The sequence below is a fragment of the Oenanthe melanoleuca genome, chromosome 9, assembly GCF_029582105.1.
Source record: "Oenanthe melanoleuca isolate GR-GAL-2019-014 chromosome 9, OMel1.0, whole genome shotgun sequence".
In the NCBI taxonomy this organism is placed as follows: Eukaryota; Metazoa; Chordata; class Aves; order Passeriformes; family Muscicapidae; genus Oenanthe; species Oenanthe melanoleuca.
Genome location: NC_079343.1, coordinates 3,972,171 through 3,997,136, shown reverse-complemented (window position 1 = coordinate 3,997,136; position 24,966 = coordinate 3,972,171). Strand labels below are relative to the sequence as shown.

The 24,966-nt window shown below is 45.8% G+C and overlaps 1 protein-coding gene across 4 annotated transcripts; it reads right to left on the bottom strand.

The window, feature by feature from the left end:
* Nucleotides 1–1,988: 1,988 nt before the first annotated feature.
* Nucleotides 1,989–22,809, bottom strand: BOK (BCL2 family apoptosis regulator BOK). Of its 4 annotated transcripts, none has more exons than XM_056499084.1 (5): nucleotides 22,570–22,809; nucleotides 21,330–21,708; nucleotides 17,353–17,481; nucleotides 7,820–7,983; nucleotides 1,989–3,103 (listed from the first exon to the last, which is right to left on the bottom strand). In XM_056499084.1, exons 2-5 carry the CDS (start codon nucleotides 21,550–21,552, stop codon nucleotides 2,978–2,980), a joined length of 642 nt encoding a protein of 213 aa, XP_056355059.1. In that variant the 5' UTR covers nucleotides 21,553–21,708; nucleotides 22,570–22,809; the 3' UTR covers nucleotides 1,989–2,977. The 4 variants fall into 4 exon arrangements, with proteins under 4 accessions (XP_056355059.1, XP_056355058.1, XP_056355061.1 ...); XM_056499083.1 differs by having other exon boundaries at nucleotides 21,330–22,036; nucleotides 22,570–22,801; XM_056499086.1 differs by having other exon boundaries at nucleotides 1,989–3,099; nucleotides 21,330–22,036; nucleotides 22,570–22,801.
* Nucleotides 22,810–24,966: the final 2,157 nt, after the last annotated feature.

The window sequence follows — 24,966 nt, the reverse complement described above, 5'->3', positions numbered from 1 at the left end:
GACCTTTCCTCACCTTCTCCCTACAAGCAGATTTCTCAAGCAGATAGTTGGGAACATTGGGGGAAATTAATGAGGTGGTTAGTTTGGGGATTTTCAGTTTTTGATGCTGGAAGAGGAACAGCAGACAGACTTTTGGTATGGAGGACCACAATAGTACTAACCTTGGTACTTGGTCTTTTTGTTGGTTTTCTTTAACAACTAAATGAACTAGATCTACTCTTAGGACCTTCACCAATTATTTAAAAGGAAAATGTTTATTAGGGTGATAAACAACCAACCCTGATGTCTCCCATCAGGTAGGACTGGCAAAAATAGAGGAGGGAATAGAAAAATCACAGAGCTCCAGGAGAGCTGAGATTGTAAAGGACCCCTGGAAGTACTCCAAAATGACTAAACATTACAGATAGGACTGAACACAACATAAACACTTGTCTGTATCATGCTCAATTCTGTTAGTTCCTAAATGCACAGTGGTGTGTGCAATCCTTTTTGCTTTGTTGTTTATTTTGGTGACAAGGCTGGTGGTGATGTGATTACAGAGTGAGAAGGGTTGAAGGACCCCCCTTTAACACCAAGTGCAAGGTGAGGAGCACACTGATCAGCTCTGGCATGTATTTTGCAGGGAGTAACAAAAGCAAGAAGACAAACAGATGCCAGGGAAGTCTGAAACCTGTTCGAGGAGAGCTCCACCATCTCTTTGTTATCAGCAGTTTCCAGGCTGAGCCTTTGTCTGACTCCTGTAACCCCCTTCCCACCCACACACATTCCTTTCCAGCAATGCTGCTTTATTTGGCTCGTCATTATCTTCTTGTTAAATCCACTTAATTGGTGCATTTAACTCTTTGTGTTCCTTAATAGATCCTCTGATATCACTTGTTTACTGGGAAAAAACCCCATAGCCTTAAGGATTACATTTCAAAACAGCATCTAAATTGAGACAGGTCTTGCCAGTCCCAGTGACCAACTGTGCTGCTCCAGAACTGCCATTCACTCCATGAGACACAAGGCAAGCTGGACTTGATGAGCTGTGAAGCTGCCCAAGTCGAAGTCTGCAGGCAGCCAGGGTATTTCCAGAGATCCAAAGTCTGCTTTTCCACAAGCTCCTTTAGGACAACAAATCTGCACCCTCCTGCTATGGACTATAAAGCTTCTAGTGCCTCTGTTTGCAGATTGGAAGGGATCCTCACTCTGCTGCCCAAAGGTGATCAGTGTAATTCCCCATGTGTTCTGTACCTGCTCTAAATTTCCATAGCTAGATCTGCCAAGAATCTAAGGAAGGAAATCCTAACTGTAAGTGATGCCAGCAAAACACCTAATGCCATTATGTCAGGAAATTTAAAAAAATAATTAAATGTTCCTCTGGCAATTTGGTTTTATCTGGGGAACTGCTGCAAGCTTTACAGCCCCAACTTCATGGCACCATCAGCAACTACATTGGCAACCTCATCAGTATAACCCAGCCCAAAGTCTCCACAGCCACTGCCCAAGGCAGCACACAGCTCTGATGTGGAATGAGAGGCGCTCTCCTTCTCAGTGAGTGTTTTCTTTGTAACTCCTGGAGGAAGAGTAAAGCCCCTCTAAATGTTTGGGAGGGAAATCAGGGAAAAAAACCCATCAAAACTCTCTATAGTGCCATATGTTCTTAATCCATGTTTTTTTCTGTGCCCAGTGCCACACTTTTGGGAGCAGGGCACTGAGCTGGGAGTCTCCAGAAGGCTTTGGCAGAGAGGAGGCTCCACAGCTTTTCCTGCTGACATCAGGGAGCTCTGCATCTGTTGGTGGAAACAGCATGTTTCTGACATGGCAACAACATGGGTTAAATTCCAGGCATGAACCAGGCAAGGGAGGTTTAACATGTTAACATGCTCTACCAGGGGAAAAGCTGAAGTATTTTTAGCATGGTTGGAGTGCTTGTCTCTGCACTGTTCTGGCCTTTTTTGGAATTGTTAACTCTGGTCTGGAAACAAATACAATAGCCTATGCAGTAGTGAAATACCACTTATTTTCTTTTATTGTTTGCCACAAAGAAGACTATGACTTGTACTTTAAAGAGATTAAATGAGAAACACCCATCAGCTACTTTCAACACAGCTCACTGCTTTTACAATGCCACTTGCAGCTTCCCTATTTCTGCCCATGTCCCCCACCCTTTCCTACTTACAGGCTTAGCTCTGACAGAATCACAGTGGAGAACACATTTTTCTTCATGATGAAATTCTATCCCAGGTTGTTGCTTGAAGGCATTGCCCCTTGCTCTCCTGTTTGACTGAGATGAGTGCAGTAAGAGGGGTCAACAAAAGACACATTGCCCTCTCATCCTGCCCCTCACACAGCTACTCAGACCAATCTCCAGGACTTGTCAGGGAGAAGCATCTGTTGACAGATTATTTGGTTTTATCTCATTAAAAACCCACCATGCTGTGCTGGGGCAGAGCCCAGCAAGTGAGTTGGGGATAAAGGAGGAGATGAAGTTTAAGCACAAATGTAACAACCAGAATCAACACAAGGTAAGTCTGAGGACTGGAAGGGAAATCACATGGACTGAAGAAGGGACTCTCCCCCTCTCCTATTTTTTTATCCCATTTCAAATAATATTCCCTTCCTCCTCCCCTCTGCCTGGTGCTAGCATAAACATGCAACACAGCAGAAAGGAGCAGCCATCTGACAGTCCCATGCTCACACAGCTGCCATCAGCATGCCCAGGGACCAGCTACACCCAGGCCACACATGCAAGTCACCCAGGGAAACAAGATTCTTGGAAGGATTAATGTGGTGTGGTTGCAAATAGGAGACTGTGGTTGATCATCTGCTCCTGCTTGATGGGAGAAGAGAACAAGCTTTTTTGTGTCCCAGTTCTTCTCTTCCTCCTCTTCAGAGATTGCAATTACCAGTCTGGAATTACTTCTCCAGTTACTTCTTGTTGCTTCTGGAGTGGGAGAGAAGATGGGGCAAGGGGGTTGTGCTTGGCAAGTCAGACTCATCTCTCAGGCAGCAGGACAAAGAAGATGGCCTTGAGGAAGTGACCAAAACTGCAAACAGCAGCCACGAGCCAGTGGGAGCGAAGGCTGGGGTCAGTATTCACCACACACTTGGTGATGTCTGCCTAAAGAGGAGGGAAGAGAGATCATCAGAGAGAGGTGCCCACATCAGCCACTTCTGCAGGCTGTCCCAGCCCCACAACCCATGGCATCACACCAAAGCTGCTGCAGCACCAGATGTTGGCTCTGACACTTCCACACACTGAAAGTCATTAAATCAGGCTCAAGAGCCTGCAAAATACACATTCCTAATTCCCCACCAAAGTGTGCCCTTCTTCAGCTACTCCTGAGGAAAGAAATGCTACAGGAAGATTATCCAGCACTTCCCATTTTGGATAGCTAAATACAACTTTCTTTCCCTGTTCAAAAGGTCTAGGAAGCCTTAGCAGTATCAGCATTCCCATCCTTTTCTGTAAAGCCAGATGCTTCCCAGAGGTTGTCCTGTTTAATATCAGCTCAAGTTGCTTGTACATTTTCTCTTGACTTAATGTTTTCTTTGGAAGACATTCAAGCAAGCCATCCCCCAGTTTAAACCTAAAGCAATGCAAGCTTTGTAGCTTTGTTTGTGGAAATATATATGCCAGCAGAGATGCCTCCCAGATGTGTGTGTCTCAAAAGATCTCTTGGGCAGCTGGTTTCAAGTATTAACAAGAAGAGAAGCTGGCCTGCAATGATTAAAAAAAACAAAAAAACAAACAAACCCCCACCGTCCTGTCAAATTGGTAGAAATAAGCTCTCAGCTGGCATAGGAAGGAGAAAGTGGAAAATATCAAGAAGGTGAAGTGAACAGGACAGAGGTAGAGAGGAAAATGCATTTTCTGGTGCAGGAATAAAAATTAAAATCTTTGCCCATGATAAAACTGAGTTCTGGTTAAACTCCAGCATAGCACAAAATGTGGACAGTGTTTGTGTGACAGAGGGTGCACTGTTAGCACATCAACCCCCTGTGGTTTTCAGCAACAGATTTTGGGTGGCAAATGGGAACAATAATCACATAACAAGGATGGCAAGTGTTCACAGCCCCAAAAGTTTTTTCTTTACAAGCTCAGCTCAGCAGTCTTCCAAATTTACCTTCTGACATAAGCACAGACAAGTGAGACTCTCAACCCTGAGGTGTTCCTCCCCAAAACAGGACATGAGAGATCATGAATGCTCCAATAATCTCCTCTATTCCTCCTGCTTGTGCTCAAGACATGCATGAGCCTTGCCTCACCAACCTTGGCCATCATTAGAAGAAAGGAAAAGGGGGCTGAAGGGACAAATCCCAGAGTCTGGTTAGTGAGTACAGCCACCCTACCCAACCCCATCATCACCTACAGACCAAAGCTCTGGAGCCAGCAGCTCCCACATGCCCCAGCAGCTCCTTGTTCACCGTGTCTGGAATGCTGGCATGGTGCACCTCACCACATTGGGAGCACCAGGAGAAGCTGAGCCCATGAATTACTAACAAGCAGAGACTGCAGAGGGGAGGAATACAGAGCATGCTATGATGGGGAGGTGCAGAATGACAAGAGAGCTGAGTCAGCACCAAGGTGTGGAAACACTGCTGCCTATAGCTAAAAAACACAAGCAAACATAGCAAGCAGAGCCAAGACAGTTACCAGAAGATGCTGCAATGTGGTTACAGGTACTTTGTATTGTGAAGGAAAGCAAGGTGAGTCTCCCTGAACACTTCCAGAGGTGGCTTAGCACACTCACTGTATTTGAATTTGAAAATAGTCTGAACTGATTCAGCCTGTCAGATTCTAGAAATCTGCATGGGTCATGTTTAAAACACAGTTGTGTCAAGCTATCCCTTTAGTTGAGAAAAGTCATGACATGCAGTTAACTGTCTGAACACACATGTTAGGGTACCTGATCCTTGAGAAACATAAGCTCTGATGGGCTTTAGTGCCTCATGTGAGCCAGTGCAAGGCCCATACAGCTTGGTTACATCTGTAGAGGGTTAACTGCCAGATGAAAAGGTGAACTCTTGCTATGTTCACTCAAAGGCAATGACCTCACTGCTCTAACCAAGAGGAGCTGCACTCAGAAGCACTTAGTATGGGGTTTGCTTAGATAAGCAGAATTACTCAGCTGTTTAACAATTGCCTTTGCTGCTGTTATCCAAATCAAGCCTACCTGATAAGGCAGTGGAATTGAAAACTTCAAAGCTACTTAAGGCTTTTTGCCTTGTCAGGCATTGATAAACTGTTACAATGGCAGTTTGATGTTCTGTGTTAATTATTCAAACAAATTCAAGTCGCACACACTGCTTCAGAGCAAGTGCTGCTAAAAAAAATATTTAAATCTTTCCATTCTACTGTAAAGCCACTGAGGCTGCAAACTCTTCCCAGGAAGAAATGATGTCTCAAAGGCTCTTTCTTGCTCTTCCAGTGATGTTTGCATTGAGTTCTGTGGTCTTCTCACCCTATGGAAGCAGCATAGGAACCTACTGCTGAATAAAGAATTTCACAAGCCTTTCCAAAGTCTCTATGGTGTCTTGCCTGGACCAGCTCAGGGCCTAGGGGTTACTCTTGGCAGCCTCAGCCTAGGCTGATGTGCAGGAGGTGGGGGCCATGTGAACAGGGATGGCATGCCAGGACAAACCAACACCAGCTAGGCCTGGCAGTGGGGGACAGGTTCCACCAAACAACTGCTTGGTCTGAACTGTGAGTGAACAAGGCTGGGAAATTCCTGCTGCAGTGCCTAGATCAAGAGCAAGAACATTCAGGGAGGCACAGCATGAGATGGGATTAGCAGCCTTTCCCCAGACTGAAGGGACCCCCTTTCTAGAGGGAAAGTGCTTCCTTTGCACAGCCCAGAGTTGCTGATAAGGGTGTTGGAAATGGGCTGTACCAGAAAACCCAGCAGCCTTCACAGCCTTGTGCTTGATGGGGGCAGTGAAGTTCCCTTCCTTAAGGCCAGACCCCAAGATAAGTTAGCATGGATTCAGCAGCTCCAATTGGAATGTGCTGCCCATCTAAAGAGGGATGGCTGACAGAAGGAGCCAGTGGTGGATTTATCTCCTCAGCTGCACAGAACCACTGCTGCTCTGGACATGGGTTTTGTAGCACGCTTGCTATGCAAGAAATTTTCCAAAAAGATCCTTTTGGAGCTACCCAAACACTCTGTTTTGAACTCTAATGAAGCAACACAAAAATTAAAAACAAGATGCTAACTTAGCAGAGCATGCAAGTTCTACCAAAGCAAAAAAAAAAAAAAAAAAAAAACACAAAAAAAACTTGGAAACTAGAAAGAGATGCATTCCTAGGCAACATTTCTGTTTTAATGAAACTAGATCTTAGAAAAAAAATGTTTCAGAGAATACATTTCAAGCAGCTCTACATGTATGCAGTTAAAGTAAGCCTCAAATGATACTGAGGTAGGGACTGGCATTCACAGACAGGAACAGTGTTACTTAATCCCAGAATATCCTCTTCACCTGCCTCGGCACAATCAATTTTTGGAATGCAAAATGAAACAGATCAGGGCATTCAAATCAAAGGTTACTTTTAGCCCAAGCAAACAGTTCCCTGAGTCAGCTGGCCTCAAGGTGACACAGATTTAGAGAGGGCAGGGATGATTTAAGGTAGGATTGGTACTTAGTAAGTACAAGGCATTCAAAATCAGAACAATGAGACTTTCCCAGCTCTTCTTCACACTCCTAAAGAAATCAGGTAACTGAACCAGCTACTGACACAGTTGGGGAGTCTCAGAACAGAGCAGCAATACTCAGTTTGGAAAAAGACATCCCCCTCTCTTCAGATCTGTGTGGGTGAGGAGCCTGACCATTTCCTGATGGTTTAGGAAGAAATTTCACCTCTTGGAAAAGTGAGAATTTGCTGCTGTGACTCAGTCTGGAAAGAGTGCATGCCTTGAGAACAAGATGTTCAATAAGTTCTGAGATGTTCTGATCTGAGTGGTGTCACAGGGCAATATTTTGCCCCAAGTAGCATCTGCCCAGCAGCACACTAAAGGATCCAAGGACTGTCTGTGTCCCTGCTAGACAGGCACATGGAACCTGATACACACAGACATCACCCAGCTGCCAGTCACTAACACAGCCAGCTGAGGGGGTCACTGGAAAGGTATCCAGCTATGCCACAGCACCAAAACAAAGTTCTTACTATGAATGATCCACCACAGGAACCAATGCTCTCATTGGGTATAGAGAGACCAAAGAAATCCAGTGCTTAGAGGTGAAATGAGAATTAAGCTGGCAGGCCCCATTTTTTGCCAGTTTCCAAAACAGCTGGCCAAGAGTATCACAGAACCAAAGAATGGTTTGGGTTGGAAGAGACCTTAAAGATCATCTAGTCCCACCCCTGCCATGGGCAGGGACACCTTCCTCTAAAATCAGCTGCTCCAAGCCCCATCCAACCTAGCCTTGGACACTTCCAGGGATGGGGCAACCACAGCTTCTCTGGGCAACGTGTGACTGTGCCTCACAGGAATGATCCCTGCAGTGTTCCACTGTGACTGGCTCTGGAGAAGATCAGAAACACAACAGGTGCTGGTGGATCAGGACTGAATGATTATGTCTCAGCTATGCAGGAAGCTGAGGATAAGAATAACTGATGTGCTTGAGGATGGGACCATGAGGCAGTTACAGAGTTATATAAGTCTAGCAGAAATGTAAGTAGGACAGAGGTGGCCACAGCATTGTGAAAGAGAATCTCACACAAAGAAAAAGCCTTTTTCTGCATAAAGCTGCAGAGAGCACACCCTCACTTTCATTGACCGGGATATTTCCTGGTCTGGACACACAGAAACAAGTTCAATGAGACAGCACTTCTTACCCAGCCTCCTCTCCTTTTCAGCCATGTCACCAAGGTCTTCCTCACAAACTCTCCCAGGCAGTCCACGATGGTGTGAACCATGGCTGGCTGCGCGTGCCGCACGCAGTCCACGGCCAGCCCGGCTGCCACGGCGTACAGAGACACCACCTTGCCCCACGTTATGCCTGCCAAGAGAAAACAGGCCAGTCACATTTACACACAGCTCAGTCTTTGTAAAGGTGGTGTCTGCACCACTTAATTAGTGGCTTGTCTTCATTTTCTTCTGTCTTCACTCAGAGTCAGGATTAAAAACATGAAGGAGATGAATTTTCTCGTGTTTGGGCTTGGTTGTTTATTAAATCTCATGTGAAGTACAGAGAGTTCTGCAGCACCTCCAGCTACCAGCTAAAAGCAAGCAAAATGGAGGTGAATCCAGCTAGTTACAAGGTCTTTTAATGCCAAACAGTCCAATAGAGAATTAACACCTATATTATTTATACTTGTGGCCCAATAACCAAACTCCTGTGACCTTGCAGTGCAGCTCTAACTGTCCAACCAGAAACTACTGCCTGAAATCATGAAGAAGGAAGAAGACAGAAAGAGACAACACCCAAAATCCCCCATCTTGTCCCATACCTATTACTACATTCTAAAAATCTCAATTTTAAAACCCTTCACCATGTGAAATGATGCACTTCTATTTAACTACACACCAGTGATTTTAACTCCATCACTCAAATCTGGAAGCCTCCTCAAGGCCTCAGGTCAAAAGCAGTGTTCTTCTGGGGGTCACTGCCAGAAAGCACAGAAAGCTCAAAAATCCCAGGTGTCTGGGATCCAACAAGTCTTGAGTAATGAAAGGAAACAACCCTGCATCATAACATGTGCCCACACTACCTGTGTGCAGCCACAGCTCTGTGTGCTCTCCACATGGGGGTAAAGAAATAGTAGGGGACCAGAATCAGGGAAAACTCTCCACATAGAGAAGCAGAATGAAATAATCTGACCTTGCTATGGTTTGATTGCCTCTCAGCACTGGCTGCACCAAGGCACCATTGCAATAGGGAAGGTGTGCACCACTATGTGTTGTATTGCCACTGGCTCTCAGCCACGCATGTGATGCAGAGGAGGTGATAGAATTCAAATAGTTTGAGCAGCCTGGGGTTTTTGTCTTCAACATAAAGCTCGAACACCCTTAGACAAAGCATTCCTGTTTTTTTCTAACCACTGTTCCAATGTGACACCCAAAGCATACAAGATAAGCATCTTCAGTTCACAGAATCATAGGTGGAATAGAGGAGTCATAGAATCCTGAGCTGGATGGACTCACAAGGATCATTGAGAGCAGCTCCTGGCCCTGCAACAGGACATCCCAACAATCCCACCCTGTGCCTGGGAGTGTTGCCCAAACACTGCTGGAGCTCTGGCAGCCCTGGATCCATGACATTCCCTGGTGTGCCTGTTCAGTGCCTGACCACCCTCTGGGGAAGAATCCTTTCCTAATATCCAGTCTAACCCCCATGACACAGCTTCATGCCATTCTCTTGTGTCCTGTCATTGCTCACCAGAGTGCCTCCCTGCACTCATGAGGGCTGCTGTCCTCTTCAATACAAGGACTAGGGCTCAGTCTCCACCTGAAAAGCTTCAAGGAGTTGGCCACTGCCTACTTAATATTGTCTGTGCTACCCTGCTGAAGACAGTGCAGGGTTGGAGAGTCAGTCAGTTGTCTAATCTCCCAGAAGACAGGCAGCCTTCCTTCCAGGCTGGCCTGCCTGCACTGTGTCCACAGGGAAGCTGTCCCAGCACAGTCACCTTCCTGCTGGTGTTAGTGATAAGCACAGGAGCTCAGCTCTAGGTACCAGCCAGCCTCCCGGGGGCTCCCCTGAGCCTTACCAGCACCTCTGGGCATAAATCCTTCATGCTCAAACACTGCAGTCATAAACCCTTCATGCTCAAACATTGCAGTCAGCTGCTCCTCATCAGGCTTTTCTCAGGATCAGTGACCTGGAAACAAAACCCTTTCACTCCCATGCAGAACTACAGCTGGCATATTCCCCCTGTACTTTATTAATTGTAATAGCCATATTTATCAAGCATACTGTGAAGTATTTTACAGTGTTGGGTCTCTATTGAATCTGTCCAAAGTCTCCCCCAAACATATTCAGAAACCTGGTGAAGTTCTAATACTTAAAAACCACACAGAACTGTCCTTGCAGGGTTGCAACAAGAAAGAAAAGAGGTGACAGGATGGAAGAATGTGTGCAATCTATGCACACAGATAATAGATCTATGGATCAGGAGGGGTTAAATACACCATTAGAAAACTGGATGTGCTGAGAAAGAAAAAATACAATTTAAATGGGGTGAAGGGTCTCCCTCTTTCCTTCATTGCACTCTCAGACCCCCAAGTAGCCTGAACCACCTCTGAGATGCAGCTCCAGCCTCCTCATAGCTCTTCTCATTGTAGCAGAATGTCCTATATTTCTTTAGAAAACATGCAGATTTCAGAGCATTTCCACAATTCTTACAGTTTGTGCTTCAGAAGGGGCACTCACACTAACACTTCTAGGAATTGCTTGCTTTTCTTTTCCTTAAATAATAATAATAAAAAAAACGAACTAAACTTTAGAGGAACTCTTCAAATGTCAGCCACAGAAATACCTTGTTAGACTGAAGAAAATCCATTCAGTGTTACAAAAAACCCCACACTTTTCATGACTAATGCAAGATAAAAATCTACAGATGAACCTTTTGTGGGGCTCTGCAGCAACAGTAACAGCACTAGCTCAAATCCTCTGTGATACTGTCCTTCCCCAGAACTACCCCAGAGATCAGAGGAAGTTATTAATATAGCTAAAATGAGTGTTCTTCTTCTTTTGGTTTTATTTGCTGAGACCCTGCGGTGTCCCTGACGCCAGCGCTGTCACTCAGGAAGTTCACTGCCTGTTTGGCATTCACACTATTTATCTGCCTTTCTCACATTGTGTGTCACCATGACAGCCAGAAGAATGAGCCAGGAAGAGGCTATGAAACCACAGAAGACTAGACAGAGGGGTTCTCCCTGCAAGGAAGAGGCTGTCTGAGTGCAGGTCAGTACAGTCCTACCTCGTGAAAGAGGCCTTGAGGGGTTTCACTCCTTGCTGATTATATGCTCAGGACCAGAGCCTCAGCTGGTTTATATTCAGCTTCAGTATAAGTCAGTTTTACAGCTCTCCATCCCTGCAGAAATATGGTTCCTTGCATCTTGAGTTACATAACAAAAGTTACCCAAAATTCCAGGGAAGAGTTCACTGGCTTATTCCCAAGCTTTTGCTGACAGCACTCTTTAAATATCTGAAACAAGTCCATTAGCTCTGAGATATTTACATGGCAATAACAAAGACTGACAGGACTGGAGTCACTCTGGTACAGAAAGAGAGCTCCAGTCTCCAGAGCTCCAGAAAAGTATATCCACAGCCTGTGAAACAGAGAGGCTCAAGGATAAAGGACCCATGACTTCCCCAGCACACAGGAAAGCAGTTTGCTCTAAGGCACATCAGTCCAGAGAGGATGGAGAGGAAGCCCTCCAGCTCCCTTGCCAGGTTTGTTCTATAATGGTACCTGCTGCAGGACTTGCAGGAGGTGAGTGCTTCCCTGGCACATGGAGAGAACCCCTCTCCCTTTGACAGCAGAAAGAGAATGAGTTCTTGGGTAATGCTTATAATGGTGATGGATGTGGAGGGCTCAGGGGTCACATCCTCTTTCCAGAGCATGCCCATAAGGGTCAAACCAATCCTTCAGTCTGCCTTTCCTGTTACTAGCAGAGTCAGTCCATGGGGGCAGGAGAGGAGGAAATCCCTTCTTGACTTCCATTTGTCTGGAGTCCTCTTGCCACTGCTGGAATCAGAAGATGGAGACAGCAGGCTGGGCTTCTCACTCACAACAGCAGGGAACAGTTTATGCTCCTCTTCTCTCTAGATATTGTAGGAAGCAAGGGAAGAGCAGGCACCTCCAACACTTGGGCCATGCTTGTGGCTGGGCCCCCTGCTCAGGAGAGCTCCAGCAACCATCCAGCCCCAGGCAGGAGAGGGGACATGCCTCAGCAGCCATCCTCTGCACTTTCCCAGGGCACCAGCTCCATTTCTCTCTCAAAGACTCTCTTGGCAGGGGCAGAGGAGCACAATTACTGAGAGGGCAGTGCCTTTGTCCCCCATGACATCCAGGCCAGGTTTAAAGTGACACTAGAATGATGCATCTCAGCACAAGCTGGAATTGCATCTGGCCAGTGCACATGAGAAGCAAAAAGACATTAGCTTGCTCTAAATTCCTCAAAGGGCCTGGCTGTCATCCACACTGGGTAAAACAGGCACTCATCACCAAGCAAGACAATCCATTCATTCACAGCTTCCCACTGTGTGGATTAACATGCACAGGAGCTAACAACAACAGGGAATGGAAAGCTGGTCCAAAAAGGAGCAGCCAAAAGAGAGAAAGCTCTGCTCACAGACATGGAACAAAAGGATATGGAAAAAGTGAAGGGCTGCTTAGAAGGCACTATAAAAAATAAATACAAGTTGCACTCTCTAGGCCAGCCATGGAGCTGAAGGTATGTAAACACTGCTGAGCCCAGGGTAAAATGAATTAGCAGAAGAGGAATGCTCTTGAAAGTGTTCCTGCTCATATGAGCTTGTCTGCCCCAGGGGAGAGATGAAGAAACCATGAGACATGACTGTGCAGTCTCAGGGCACCACACTACCTGAGGTTATTCAAATAAACTTCCTTCTGCTCCACTCAGCATCAAAGTCCTGCTCACAAATCAGTCCTTAAAGAAACACGATCCACTGCTACACTTCAACAGCTGGGAGAATACAGCCAGACACAACAGGCTTTGGTGGAGAGAAAAGCTGAGAGGGGTGTGCCCAAGGCAGGAAGCTCAAGTCATAAAGCCTAAGCACTGAGGGAGCAGCAGGATGCATTTCCAACAGCATTTCAGAGAAACCCTGAATGGTCTGGGTTGGAAGGAAACTCAAAGCTCATCTCATTCCAGTCCCCTGTCACGGGCAGTGTTACACACCAGTCAATTCCAAGGTTAAAACAAAGGTTGTTTTGCTCTGGATAGATGAAAAGGACAAAATCTCAACCAGATATTCTCAAGAGGTAAAAAACACATGAAAATTTGCTGGCAAACAACAGAAAATTACAGAACATTAGTAAAAGAGTAAATGCAACATAACATCACTTACCATTGCATAGACTTAGCCCACTGAACATAAAAAATTTTTTAAACCAATACAGTGTGAGAAGAGAGAACAAGAAAGAAAGAAAAATAGAAGGACAGGAAAGATACAGAAAAATAGACATATAGCTAACAGCTCCTGGGTTCCAGTGACATAAAACTCCAAAATTAAGGTATAGTTAAAGGACAATGATGTGCTTGCTTCATGGTCAGGCTTCTTAAAGCTTGGGCCCATCCTGGGCCTTCCTGCCAGGTGGGACTTGTGGTTTCTCAGACACTCAGGGACTGGGGCAGGTAACACTGGGGGGCTGCCTTCAGTGTGCCATGGCTGGCAGACACTGGGGCTGGGGGTACAGGGGCCAGGGCACCACCTCCCCAGAGCAAGGTCTGACCCACTCCCTACCACACATTCCAAGCATCCTAAGATGTCTCAAAACAGATTTTCCAGTCTCTGACAGGCAGGGACACCTTCCACTATCCCAGGTTGTTCCAAGCCCCATCCAACTTGGCCTTGAACACTTCCAGGGAAGGGGCAGCCACAGCTTCTCTGGGTAACCTGTGCCAGGGCCTCATCTTCCTAGGGAAAAATATCTTTTTAATACCTAATATGAACCTGTTAGTATGAAACCATTCCCCTTCATCCTAGCACTCCACACCCCTGTAAATATTCTCTCTCCAACTTCCTTGTTGGCTCCTTCAGCAAGTTGAAGGCCACAGTTAAGTCACCTGGAGCTTCTCTTCTCCAGGCTGAACAATCCAAACTCTCCCAGCCTTTCCTCTCAGCAGAGCTGCTGCATCCTCTGCTCATCCTGGTGCCTCCTCTGGAATCTCTCCAGCAGGTCCAGCTCCTTCCTGTGCTGGGACCCAGGGCTGGAGACAGGTCTGAGTGGGGCAGAGAATCCCCCTCCCCTGCTGCCCAGCACATGGGTGGTTTCTGGGTCTCAGTACACAGGGCTAGGGCATGTCCAGCCCTCACCCACTAGCACCCCCAAGCCCTTCTCCCAGAGTTGCTCTTGATCTGTTCATCCCAGCCTTGATTGATCCTGGTAGTTGCCCCAACATAGATGCAGCATCAGCACTTGGCCTTGTATAACCTCATGAGATTCCCATTGGCCACTCTCAAGTTTGTCCAGGTCCCTCTGGATGTCATCCCATCCTTCAAGTGTGTCAACAGCACCAGTCAGCTTGGTGTCATCTACATCCATTTGCTCCTGAAGGGAAAGTGCTTTCTCCTCAGAAAGTATTAACCCTACATTCCTGTTACACAGGGCTCACATCAGCTCAGGCACTCTTGATTAAAAGCCAAACCCAGTAAAAACCAATCTGGAAGCTTTGAAAAAGCCCTCATGCCTAGCAGCTCTTACCAACAGGACAGAACTGCTTCCTTTAGGAAAGGAAAAATGCCTCTCCCTTTTCTACTTCTGTTTTTCCACCAAGTGACCTCTTCCTTTTGGCATTTGTTTTAAAATCTAAGGTAAATATCAGCTCAGCCAGGCCCCAAACCAAAGCTTGTTCAAGTCAGGGGAAAGTCTCCTGCTACCTGCAGAGCACCTTTGGACCACACATGAGAACCAGTGGTAACATCACAGAGATGATGCTGTTACAGATCCTTTACCATCAAAAGCAGATCAGGGCTCTGCAGTGCTTGTCTCCACACAGATGGGCTCTCCTCATCCTGAAAAACTGATGAGTTGTTTGGAAACAGGGGAACAAAATACAGCTTGAGCATAAAGTCTCTTCTCCCAGATGACAAGCCATGGGGCAAGAGGAAATGGCCCCAAATTGTTCCAGGTGATGTTTAGATTGGACATTAGTAAAAATTTCTTCACTGAAAGAGAAGGCATTGAACAGGCTGCTCAGGGCAGTTTTGGGCTTAGTCAAGAATTGTAGACAGTGTGGACAGGAAGTGAGCACAGACAAGCTACAGTGTGAAGACTCAAAACCAGACCAGAATGTGGAAGATAGACATGTAAAAGGTTAAGGAGAAATCCTCTCCAGCAAAAAAAAGGGTCAAAACCCCCTGCTTCCTTGCTGGAAAGGCATTGTAAGTGTCTAGTGCTGTCTAAGCACTGTAGTGTCAGATTGTAGCTGTTTTCTTAATAAACTGGTAATTGGCATGAGAACTCAGACTGAACTTGAGTGTCTGGTTTCCTTTGCTCAATAAGAGCCTCTTTCCTCTGAGCTATGAAAAAAAAAAAAAAAAAAAAAAAAAAAAAAAAAAAAAAAAAAAAAGAGGAATGAATGTCTTGCTGGTAAAGTCAACTCCAATTTGCTGGATTTATTGTTAAATGCTTAGTTTTGAGACTGCAGTGGGATCCAGGAATGTTAAAAACCAGCAAGCTCCTACCTCTCTGCCACTCAGCAGCATTATACCTAGGAGAAATTACAATAACAAGTTGATAAAAGCAATTAAATACACAACTCCCAGCAAAGAGGATAAAGAATTAAGAACAGAGCATGGAGAGCTCTGAGAAGGTTTGAACCAGCCCCTGTGCAGCCAGCACACTACTATTTCTGCAGCAGGGTGGCTCCAGAGGAGGGGCAGTACTGCCAACAGAGATTGACTACAAAGTCCCCAGCACTGTCAGCCTCAGAAGGCTGAGTCCAGATTCAATTCTTAATACCCTGAAAATCCAGGTTTAGAATTATGAGATATGATTTCTACTTTAATTTTAAACTACCCACACATTCTCAGGAGCTGAGAAGTTGAAGAACACCAAAAAAATGCAGCTCTCCATGGATTTGTCAATACACAGTGAGAGCAGTAGGCTTTCATGGTTATGCAGAATCACAGTCTGCTCCACCTGCAGCATTCCTGGCTTAGCTCTCTGTGTGTCATTTCAGCTCTGGAGGTGGGCCAGCCCCAATGCAGTCAGCTGTACTCATCTAAAATTCAAATTCAAAATTCAATTCAAATTGCACCTGAGCCTGCCAACCCGACTGTGGTTTTTCTGTAAGCCTTGACACCAGTAAAGCTCAGCACTAAGTGACAAGACAGGGCCCAACAGCCACACTGAGACACTCCTGACACACTTGCCCAGCTCTTGCTTTTTCTGAGCTCACAGACCCTCCCAAGCCAGCCCAGTGGAAAGGCAAACTGCAGTACCAGCCACACAGTCCAATTCCATCCATTTCCCTAACCCAGGCAGTAAAATGTGCCCTGCTCAAACTGCCAGAAGCCCTGCTTGGGCAGTCCCTGTCAGAGATCCATTTTGCCATCTGTTATGATTATGGGGAGGATCTGTGCTCTCCATCACAGGTCTTCTCCAGATTGTCAGTGGGTCCAGATAAAGAAGCACAGTTGATTGTGGGGATTAAAAGGTTTTGAGTGAGGTAGCCTATTTGAAAGTACAACTGACAGCTGGAGCTCTATCCTGTAGCAACTACTGCCAAAGTGACAAGAGCTCCTGCATCCTGTGACACTTCCCATGCTCTTGTCACAGGTTCCAGTGGCTTCATACTGCTATACTGCTAGCAAGTTGCCTTCTTTGGTTTTTTTTTTTTTCCTTTTTTTTGTTTTGTTTCCGGTCTTTAATATCTACTGTCCCTTCCACAGACAACACAAGACATTGCAGAAAACCTATAACCATGTCAGAACCTGCCTGACATAAATCCCTCTAAAAGGTTTCTCTTCCCTCAATTCCCACAGGCTGCTTTTCCAGTTGTGGGCAGGGACTGTTTCCAGGAAGAGCTGAACACAGCACAGGGCATATTTTTGCTTCTGACCATCATCTCTGGAACCAGTCTAACAGCAGCATCAGAACACTCACATCTAAGCAGGGAGAAAGCTCAAAGCAACACCTCATCTGGAACAGCCTTAAGGACCAAGAGTTCCCCAACATGAGAAAGGCAAAGCAGCAGCTCCCATTGCAATTCTGGGTGTTGCTGTGGGAAAGGAAGCCAGGAGGAGAGGAGCTCTCTTGTGATGAGTTGTTTCTGGCTTCCAGCATGAGCAGTGTGAGCTGGAACAAGGGAGACTCCCATGCAATGAATCTTCTGCAGCTGCCAATGGTGAGCAAAGAAGTTTGGAATGAGTGACCTCCCTATGCAGTGAGGTAACAACCACCTCCTAACGAGGAAGGGCACGAGGTGCCTTCTAGAATGAGACAGAACCTACTGGGAGGATATTACAATGCAGGACATTTCCCTGCCAGAAGGCAGCAGAGAGGAGCTCTCATTAAACCATTAAAGCAGGGCACACTGCCAAACTGCCCACAGCCCTTTCAGAAAGCAGGCCCCACCTTGCAGGCTATCCCAGAAACAAGCCTTCTCCGAGAGAGGTGCTCCATCCTGTTCCTTTCCACCCAGCCCTGTCTGTGTGTCTGTCTGGGCACTGTACCTGCAGTGAAAATCTGTGCAGCCACTGCCAGGAAGGCGTCAGACACCACAGTCTCAGAGTGCAGAGAGATGTTCAGCTGGCGGGCGATGTTCCTGTAGACGTTGGGGCGAATGTACTCCAGCTCATCCCCTGCAAACAAACAGCCAGAGTCAGCACACACAGCACCCAGCCCTGCTCTCTCCATGGAGGAATTCCAGCTGGGATCACCCCAGGAATGCCTTCAGCCTAAGAGCCTGAAGCCCAGCTCCATCTGAGTTTAGGCAGGCAGAGTGCTTAGGGTGGTTTAGGTGCAATTCCCTAAGCCCAGCTCCATCTGAGTTTAGGCAGGCAGAGTGCTTAGGGTGGTTTAGGTGCAATTCCCTAAGCCCAGCTCCATCTGAGCAGTGCTTAGGGTGGTTTAGATGCAATTCCCTACCACCTGCACCCTGGGATTCCTAAAAAGGAGTAGTGGCCCTGCAGCAGTGGTGTGGCTGCAGTAATTCCTGATATAAATGCTGTTCCCAGGCTGGCTGCCTGCCTTTCCTCCAACACAGGAGACAGGTCTCAGATAAGCAAAGCCATGTCATTTTATTTCAGAAGTGAGAAGGAGGCATGTACATCCATGTAAGCTTTTGTGAGATACTCCCTAACTCAGCACCCCGTCAGGCTTGTACAAAAATGCCTGAAGTGCAAGAGAGAGAATCTTGAGAAACTCAAGAATGCTGAAGGCTGATGAAAGCCAAGGATCCACCCAGAGCTGCACAACATTAATTAAACAAAGAGACTCTCAGCTATTTTATGCTCATGCAGGCACTTGAGAGCCAATCTGGATTAAAAATTATTAAAGAGGTGTTCATTTGCATGGCTGACTGCTCAGCAGCAAGGTACCTGACACACACAGACATGTGCTTTCACCTCCAGAGGTCTTTCTGCCCAGCTGGGAAATGGCAGGAGGTGTTAGGCCAGCTTGAAGACCAAGACAAAAATATCAAGGACAAGCAGAGAACCTCCTCAAAAAGGACTGAGCTATGGAGCTTGGGAAACAACAGTAAAGCTTTTCCTTTGTAGCAAAAAAAAAAGCAAACAAAAAAAATAGTTTTTGAGTAGTAGAATTAATAAATCCCAGTCTCCAAGGGATTTCTCTCTCTGTAGAGGTTCATGGATATTTAATGAAGGTTGCACAGCTGCTGTAGGAACATGACACAATGCAAACACGACATGGGACCAAGGCCCTTTGTGCATGGAAAGCTCTTTTTGGCTTAGATTTAGGACACACTGTGTTCTTCTCCTGCACAAGGGTGCTCTGGGAAGAGGAGAAGTTATTCCAACAGCTTTATATCCCACTGCAAGACCCAGGTGATTTGGCCCAGCCAGAGGGCAACAGATCTTCCTCAAAATTTCATTTATATGAGAGGTAAAAAAAACCATGTCACTGCAATCAGGATCTTGTTATAGAGACACTAGCTACTGATCCTTAATTCATTTATCTGGCACTCAGCACAGGCAATACCCAGCCCTACAGAATTCCACATCTGAGCTCTCCCAGCCCTTTCTGAGCATGGGATTGTCCCTGTTTGACAGCAAGAGGAAACCTGCCAACACATGGTCAGGCCTGATAAGAGGAAACTTGACTTGGACTACTGAGCAGCCTTTTTCTCCTCACAGGCAGCACACAGGCTTCCTGGTAAATGCAAGGAAATGGGGATAGCCCTGGTAAGCTGAGAGGGAGGCACAGGAGGCTGGGATCAGCACTTGGTAGCCTGCCACTGCTACAGCTTCTAACAAGCAGTGCCTGGAGGCCCCAGATGAGATCAGGGTTTGGTTGGAGGCACATGTTGCCTGTTCTGCAGCACAGGGCAGGCAGGAGCATCTGGGGAAGGAAAGCACAAGAAAACATTCCCATGCTCAGAGAGCCTCCCTGCCCCAGCAGCCCCAGGACCTCTTCTGTGGCATGATACTTTAGTGCTGATCTCCAGTGTCCTTGTTCTGATACCCAACTTTGCAACATTTAGAGAAATTTGGGGACTTCTCCTCCTTCCTCCAGTGATTGTGGAGGAATTAGCAGGGCAGCAGTGACAGTTCCCACGTGCAGAAGCTCATTGCAGTGGTCAAAGGTCAAAGTTCAGATAAACAAAGCCCATGACAGTCACAGCAGGTTGGTCTGGGGTGCCTCATTTGGCTATACCATTAGGTTTCACCCTGCCTGACTCATTAATTGCCATAATTTTTAGCTGCTAAGCCTCACTGATGGAGCCTCCCTCCCTATGACCTCCAACAGCATTGCCTGTGCCCAGGAATTCTGCTGACCCACCAGGCTGTTCATCAGAGTCTCTGTGTGCAAGTGGGCTAGAAAATACTCCAACTTCCCATCTCCACAGGCTTCTCAGAACTATCATGAAGGAAAAAAACTGGTCTTGCTTGTTTGCACTGCTTAGGAAGTGGCTAAGGATTACCATTCCTGGCAGGTGGCTGGGTACCAGCAGGCATTGTGCTGGTTAGAGCAGCAAAGGGGAAAAGAAAGGGATGGGCCATGTGACAAATGGAGTTTCTAAAAAAAACAGGACAAAAACTATTCTTCATCTTAATGAGGAGGACTGCTCACCTTTCTGGTTGCATGGGTACCACATGGTGCTCTCCAAACAGATTTGCTCAGAGAAGGCACCAAGTTCCTGGGATTGTCAGCCAAATCTTTCCATCTGGACAATCCAGGAGACGCCTTCAGATCCAGTGAGCCACCTGCTTGCCCTTTAACATGTTCCTGGCCACCCACAGAAGATTGGGTTGAAAGTACATAAACCTCAACCCCCGACACAGGCAGAGAAGAAAGGGAGTACAAATGAGATTGACAGAAGAACAGAAAAATCCCCCCAAAGACCAAACAATCACTGGAAACAAAAGCAGAGGTAAAATCAGCATAGAAGAGAAAAGGTGAAAAATAATTAATTATTTTAGAAAGTCAGTTAAAAGAAACACAGCTTTCCCTTAAAAAGGAGCTTAGGATAGTATCAAACTGATAGAAAGGGGAGAAAGTGGGGACACCAGCCCTGGTCCTGACTTTTTTATGCCCAGCTAATGCTTACTTCACCAGATCTGTTTGATGTAATTAAATCAGATGCAAATGCTGGTGGTAGTTGCCACAGATGTGAACTAATATACCAGCCTGCAGGCAAAGAGGGATGTTGGAAGCAACTTCCAAGAGTAATGGTGTTGGGTTCCCAAATGACAAAGAGCTAGGCTTGAGCACACAGGATGCTACTCAACCCAAAACAAAGGCAACTGTCAACATTTAGAGGGTGCACCTGGTACAAGCTCTGAAGCATATCTTCATGTCACAGCCTCCAAGCATGAACTTCAAATGGGTCTCCCTGAAGCCCTCATAGTTGCTGTGCTGTGAAGGTAGCACTGATTGGCAAAGTATGCCAAAAAACACCAACCAACTCCTTCTTGCTTCAGCAAAAAGCAAGAAGACTCAGGTCTTGCTGAATAACTAAGGTAGATAAAGGAAATTTTAAATGCAGCTTTTATAAAATCTCCCACAGCACATTGTCTAAGCAACTAGCCCCAAATTAAAGCTGGGTGAAGCCCAAGTCCAGCAGCAGCAGTGCCCTAGAAGATGCCAGATGCATTGTGGTAAACAAGTCACTCACTGGAGAAAACAGTGCTAAAATGCCCAGCTGAGAAAGACTGCTCTAAGTGCTGTGAGAACTGTTACACAGCTGGAGACCTGTGCACACAGAATCAGTTTGCTGCTGGGCTTTCTTAGACTGCTTTGTGATTTTGAGCTGCTGCAAGTCCTCAGAAAAGGGCAACTTTGCAGAAACCCTGTGCTGAGCAGTGCTCCAAGACACTGAGGAAACTCAAGCAAATGAGATGTTTAGGGAAGATCACCAAACCTCAATGCCAAAAGCAGAGAAGAAAATCCTCTGTATATCATCACAGGAAAAGCCTCTTCCAGAATCAGTCCATCCAGCCTGAGCTCCCCACCCAGCAGGACTCACCAAGTCTCAGCAGTATGGTGGACACCTCGGCCAGCTTGCCCCCAGGCACTGGGGCGTTGTACTCAGGTTTGCTCCAGCTGACACCTGCCTGAATCAGCCTCGAGTTTATGTAGTCTCTGCAGAGAGCCTTGGCTTGGGACACAAGCTCTTTGTCAGTGGGAGACCTGTCAAAAATCTCCATCACCTCTGCAGCAAAGACTGAGGAGCGGCGTAGCACCTCCATCCTCGAGTGCTGAACCCACAGCTCTGCATGCACTGACTGGAAGGATGAGCCAAAGCCTTTGATGAGAATCTGCAGGAGTTGTCTAGTAATCCTCTGTCCTCAAGGTCTGTCAGAACTTCCAGCAGCTCTTCTCCACAGGCCAGTTTTTCATTTCAGCTGATAAATAAAAGCATCTGTAAGTCCTCTAGCATTGCAAAGATGTAAATCAGAAGTTCAAGAACACAGTTATGCTGAAGTCAGTAGTATCACATTTGCAAAACATTTGCCTTGGTCCATCTTACAGATGGGAGTCAAAGTCTTGCATTTTTGAGCCACTGACTATCCCTGGCAGCATGGTCCACAGAAGGGCTGCAGTTTTGAAACTCTTGAGGTGTTTCCTCTTTTCCCGTTCAGATTTAGCAGTTCTAGAATTACCCATCAGAGAGACTAGACAGTGGAAACACTTCATAGAATGTGCAGACAATCTCAGCTTGTTTCAATTAAACTGAAAAAAAAAAAAAAAAAAAGAACCCCAAATACCAGTTACAGTAACCTCAACCAGATGTCAACAGACATTCCAGCTCAGTAGGTCATGAATCTTTCTGAAGAAATGGCACTATTGCAAGAACAAGGGTATGGGAGCATTTGAAATGTCTTGATGGAGACAGTTTCCTGAGACATATTCTCAGTTTAGGTTTTGGTTGTGCCACGCTTTTCCTCCAAAACAATGTGCATACTACTACTTGAAAACATCTAGCAACAGCAGAGAAAGCAAAATAGAAACGTAGATTTTTGAAAAGGTTTAAGCTGTGAATGCCTTAAGGGAAACATCAAAATTTATTTAAAGGCACCTGAATTCATCTACTGATCTGGGTTTTTCACCCAGTGCTGCTTTTGAAGTCAGAGTCAGACCAGTCTTTATTCAGATGTTAATAAATGCATTTTTCAGTCTGCAGTTTCAGCCACATGCTTACAATGACAATTTTCAAACAAAATACAGCCAATTATTTCAGTTTGCCCAAGGAAAAATATATTTACCTCTCATGTTGCACTTTTTCCCCCTCAGTGATCTCTTTTTGGGTTTGGTTTCGTGTTTCTTTAGAAGATCTGCATCACTGGTTTAGGATTCACAGGTTACTGTCACCTCTCTGGAGAGCAGCTCCTCCTTCCCCATCTCCATCAGCCGCACATGCCGGCTCCGCTCCGCCGGGATCCTTGGGCTTTGCTCTCCCGCTTTTAAGGGACCCAGGCACAGAGGAAAGCTTCTGGCTTAAGCCTTGTAAGGAAGATGAAATAACCGGGAGGTGGGGTTGCTATGCCCAGAGAGACGCTTTCTCCTCCCCTTTCTTGTCTCTTAAGGAGGCTCTCTGTTGTTCTTCACTGGGCTTCGTTCAAGGATCGGCTTCAGGGTGAGGGTGGGAGCATCATTTCTGGACCAGGTTAACCCATGTAACAGATGATGAATGCACTGCTGAAACAGGAATAATTCCTGCTGGATTCCCACAGCAGCTTTGGCAGAGTTGATGTTTTTCATTTTCATACAGTGCCAAGTGTGGGAATTAGACATTCATATTCAGCTGTGAGTCCAACCGATTCAATCACCTCCATCATTTTGGACTATGTCCCTGCTCATGTAGGGGGCTGGAAATAAATGATCTTTAAGGTCCCTTCCAACCCAAACCATTCTGTGATTCTATTATGATTTTATGATTAACACAGCTCAGGACTAAGGCAAGCAGAGCTTACAGCTCCCCCTGAACTATGAGTAGTCTGGTTTAAAAAAATCAAGTGGCTTTGTTGATAGGAAATAGTTTATCCAGAATGAAGTGTATTGCAGGAACTTGCCCACTTTATCTCAATGAGATGAAAAGCATATCAATGAGTTCAAATAGATTTATAAATTAATTTCAACGTCAACTTCTTGTTGTAACATTATCATATTAATGTCACAATGTTCAGCTTTCTTCCATGTGCACGTTACACCATTTCATCTCATTAAACCACATATAAATGTTGGCTTGCTGTGTTATGATTTGAAACAAAAGAAGCTTTAATAATAGAAGTTTCCTGCAGCCAAGAAATTCTACCAGACCAAACACAAATTCTCCCCAGTAATAGTTTGTATATTAGCAACTGGGTGTCTCATATGTTTGTAACACAATCTTTCTGAAAGGTCAGAAGTGAGACTGCTGTCATCTTGCTGCCTTCAAGAAAAGACAGAGCACCACCTCTCCAAGGTGTGGGTCACATAAATCCCTCCAGTACAACGTGCACCAATGCTGGTCTCCAAATCAAGGGATAAAAAGGAACAAATGAACGTTTTAAGAACCTTATTATGTGACGTATTAAACATTCTGGCCAACATCCAACACACAGCTCAAGCACAGATTAACACAAAGCATGTTGGCTGCCATTAACTGCATTGCTGTCTTGGGAAAGGGCTGAGGTACCTCACACCCTTCAGCAACAGATCTTTCTGAGCTTCTTTCTGGCTTTTTCAGGGAAAGGAGCAGGGTTAAGGAGAGGAACATGCATGCAGAGATGGCAGCTGGGACCTCAGCTGAGCTCAGTGTGATCAGGGTAAGGTGGCAATAGTAACTGTGCATCTCCAGCACCAGATGTGTTTGCTCCAAGATTCTCTCAGAAATTTCTTTTTACCAATAGCCTTACTCAGAATTTAATATAGACAGAGGCCTGTCCACAGAAGCTGAAATCAAGACTCCAGAGATTCTGTGCTACTGCCTATCCTTAACTCACCTATTCCCTGCAGAGTGGGCCTGATAGCGTCTTGGAAAATTGTATTTTTGCCTTTACCACCTTGATGGCTGAAAAATCATTAAAAATTATGCCTTAGCTTCCTGCAGCAGCTGACAGCTTGACACAGGGGCCATATCTAAACTGTTCCTATTCAGTAGGGCTATGAAAATGAATGCTTAAATATCAGCATTGCTTAACTAATGATAATTTTTCCCAGAAATCTGGCAAATATGCAAGTGCCATAGTGCTTCCCAGCTCCCTGTGAGTGCCAATCTCATCCCACATGTGTTCCCTGCCCAACTGTCACAGCATGCAGCACCCCCTCAACTTCCACCCTGCAGCAAAGACACAGAAACTAGAGCCATGAGGGGGTTGTGTATAAAAAAACCAAACTTTGTATTACAAAATCCCCACTCAATAGAGCATGGTTATATTATTTACACCTTTGTATTAAAAATACAGTTTCACACTGAATGATGTCTATATAAGTAAAAACAGATGAAATCACAGCATACAGTGCTCAGCTGACCAGAAAAGAAGTGGTGTTACAATCCAAGGTTGTGTTGATGTAATCAGAGCTCTTTTTACCATAGAATGTTTGTGCTTAGGGACTGGATCTATAATGGGAAAACCCCTGTGGCAAAGGAATGACAGGAAACAGTGCAAAAGCAGTTTTTA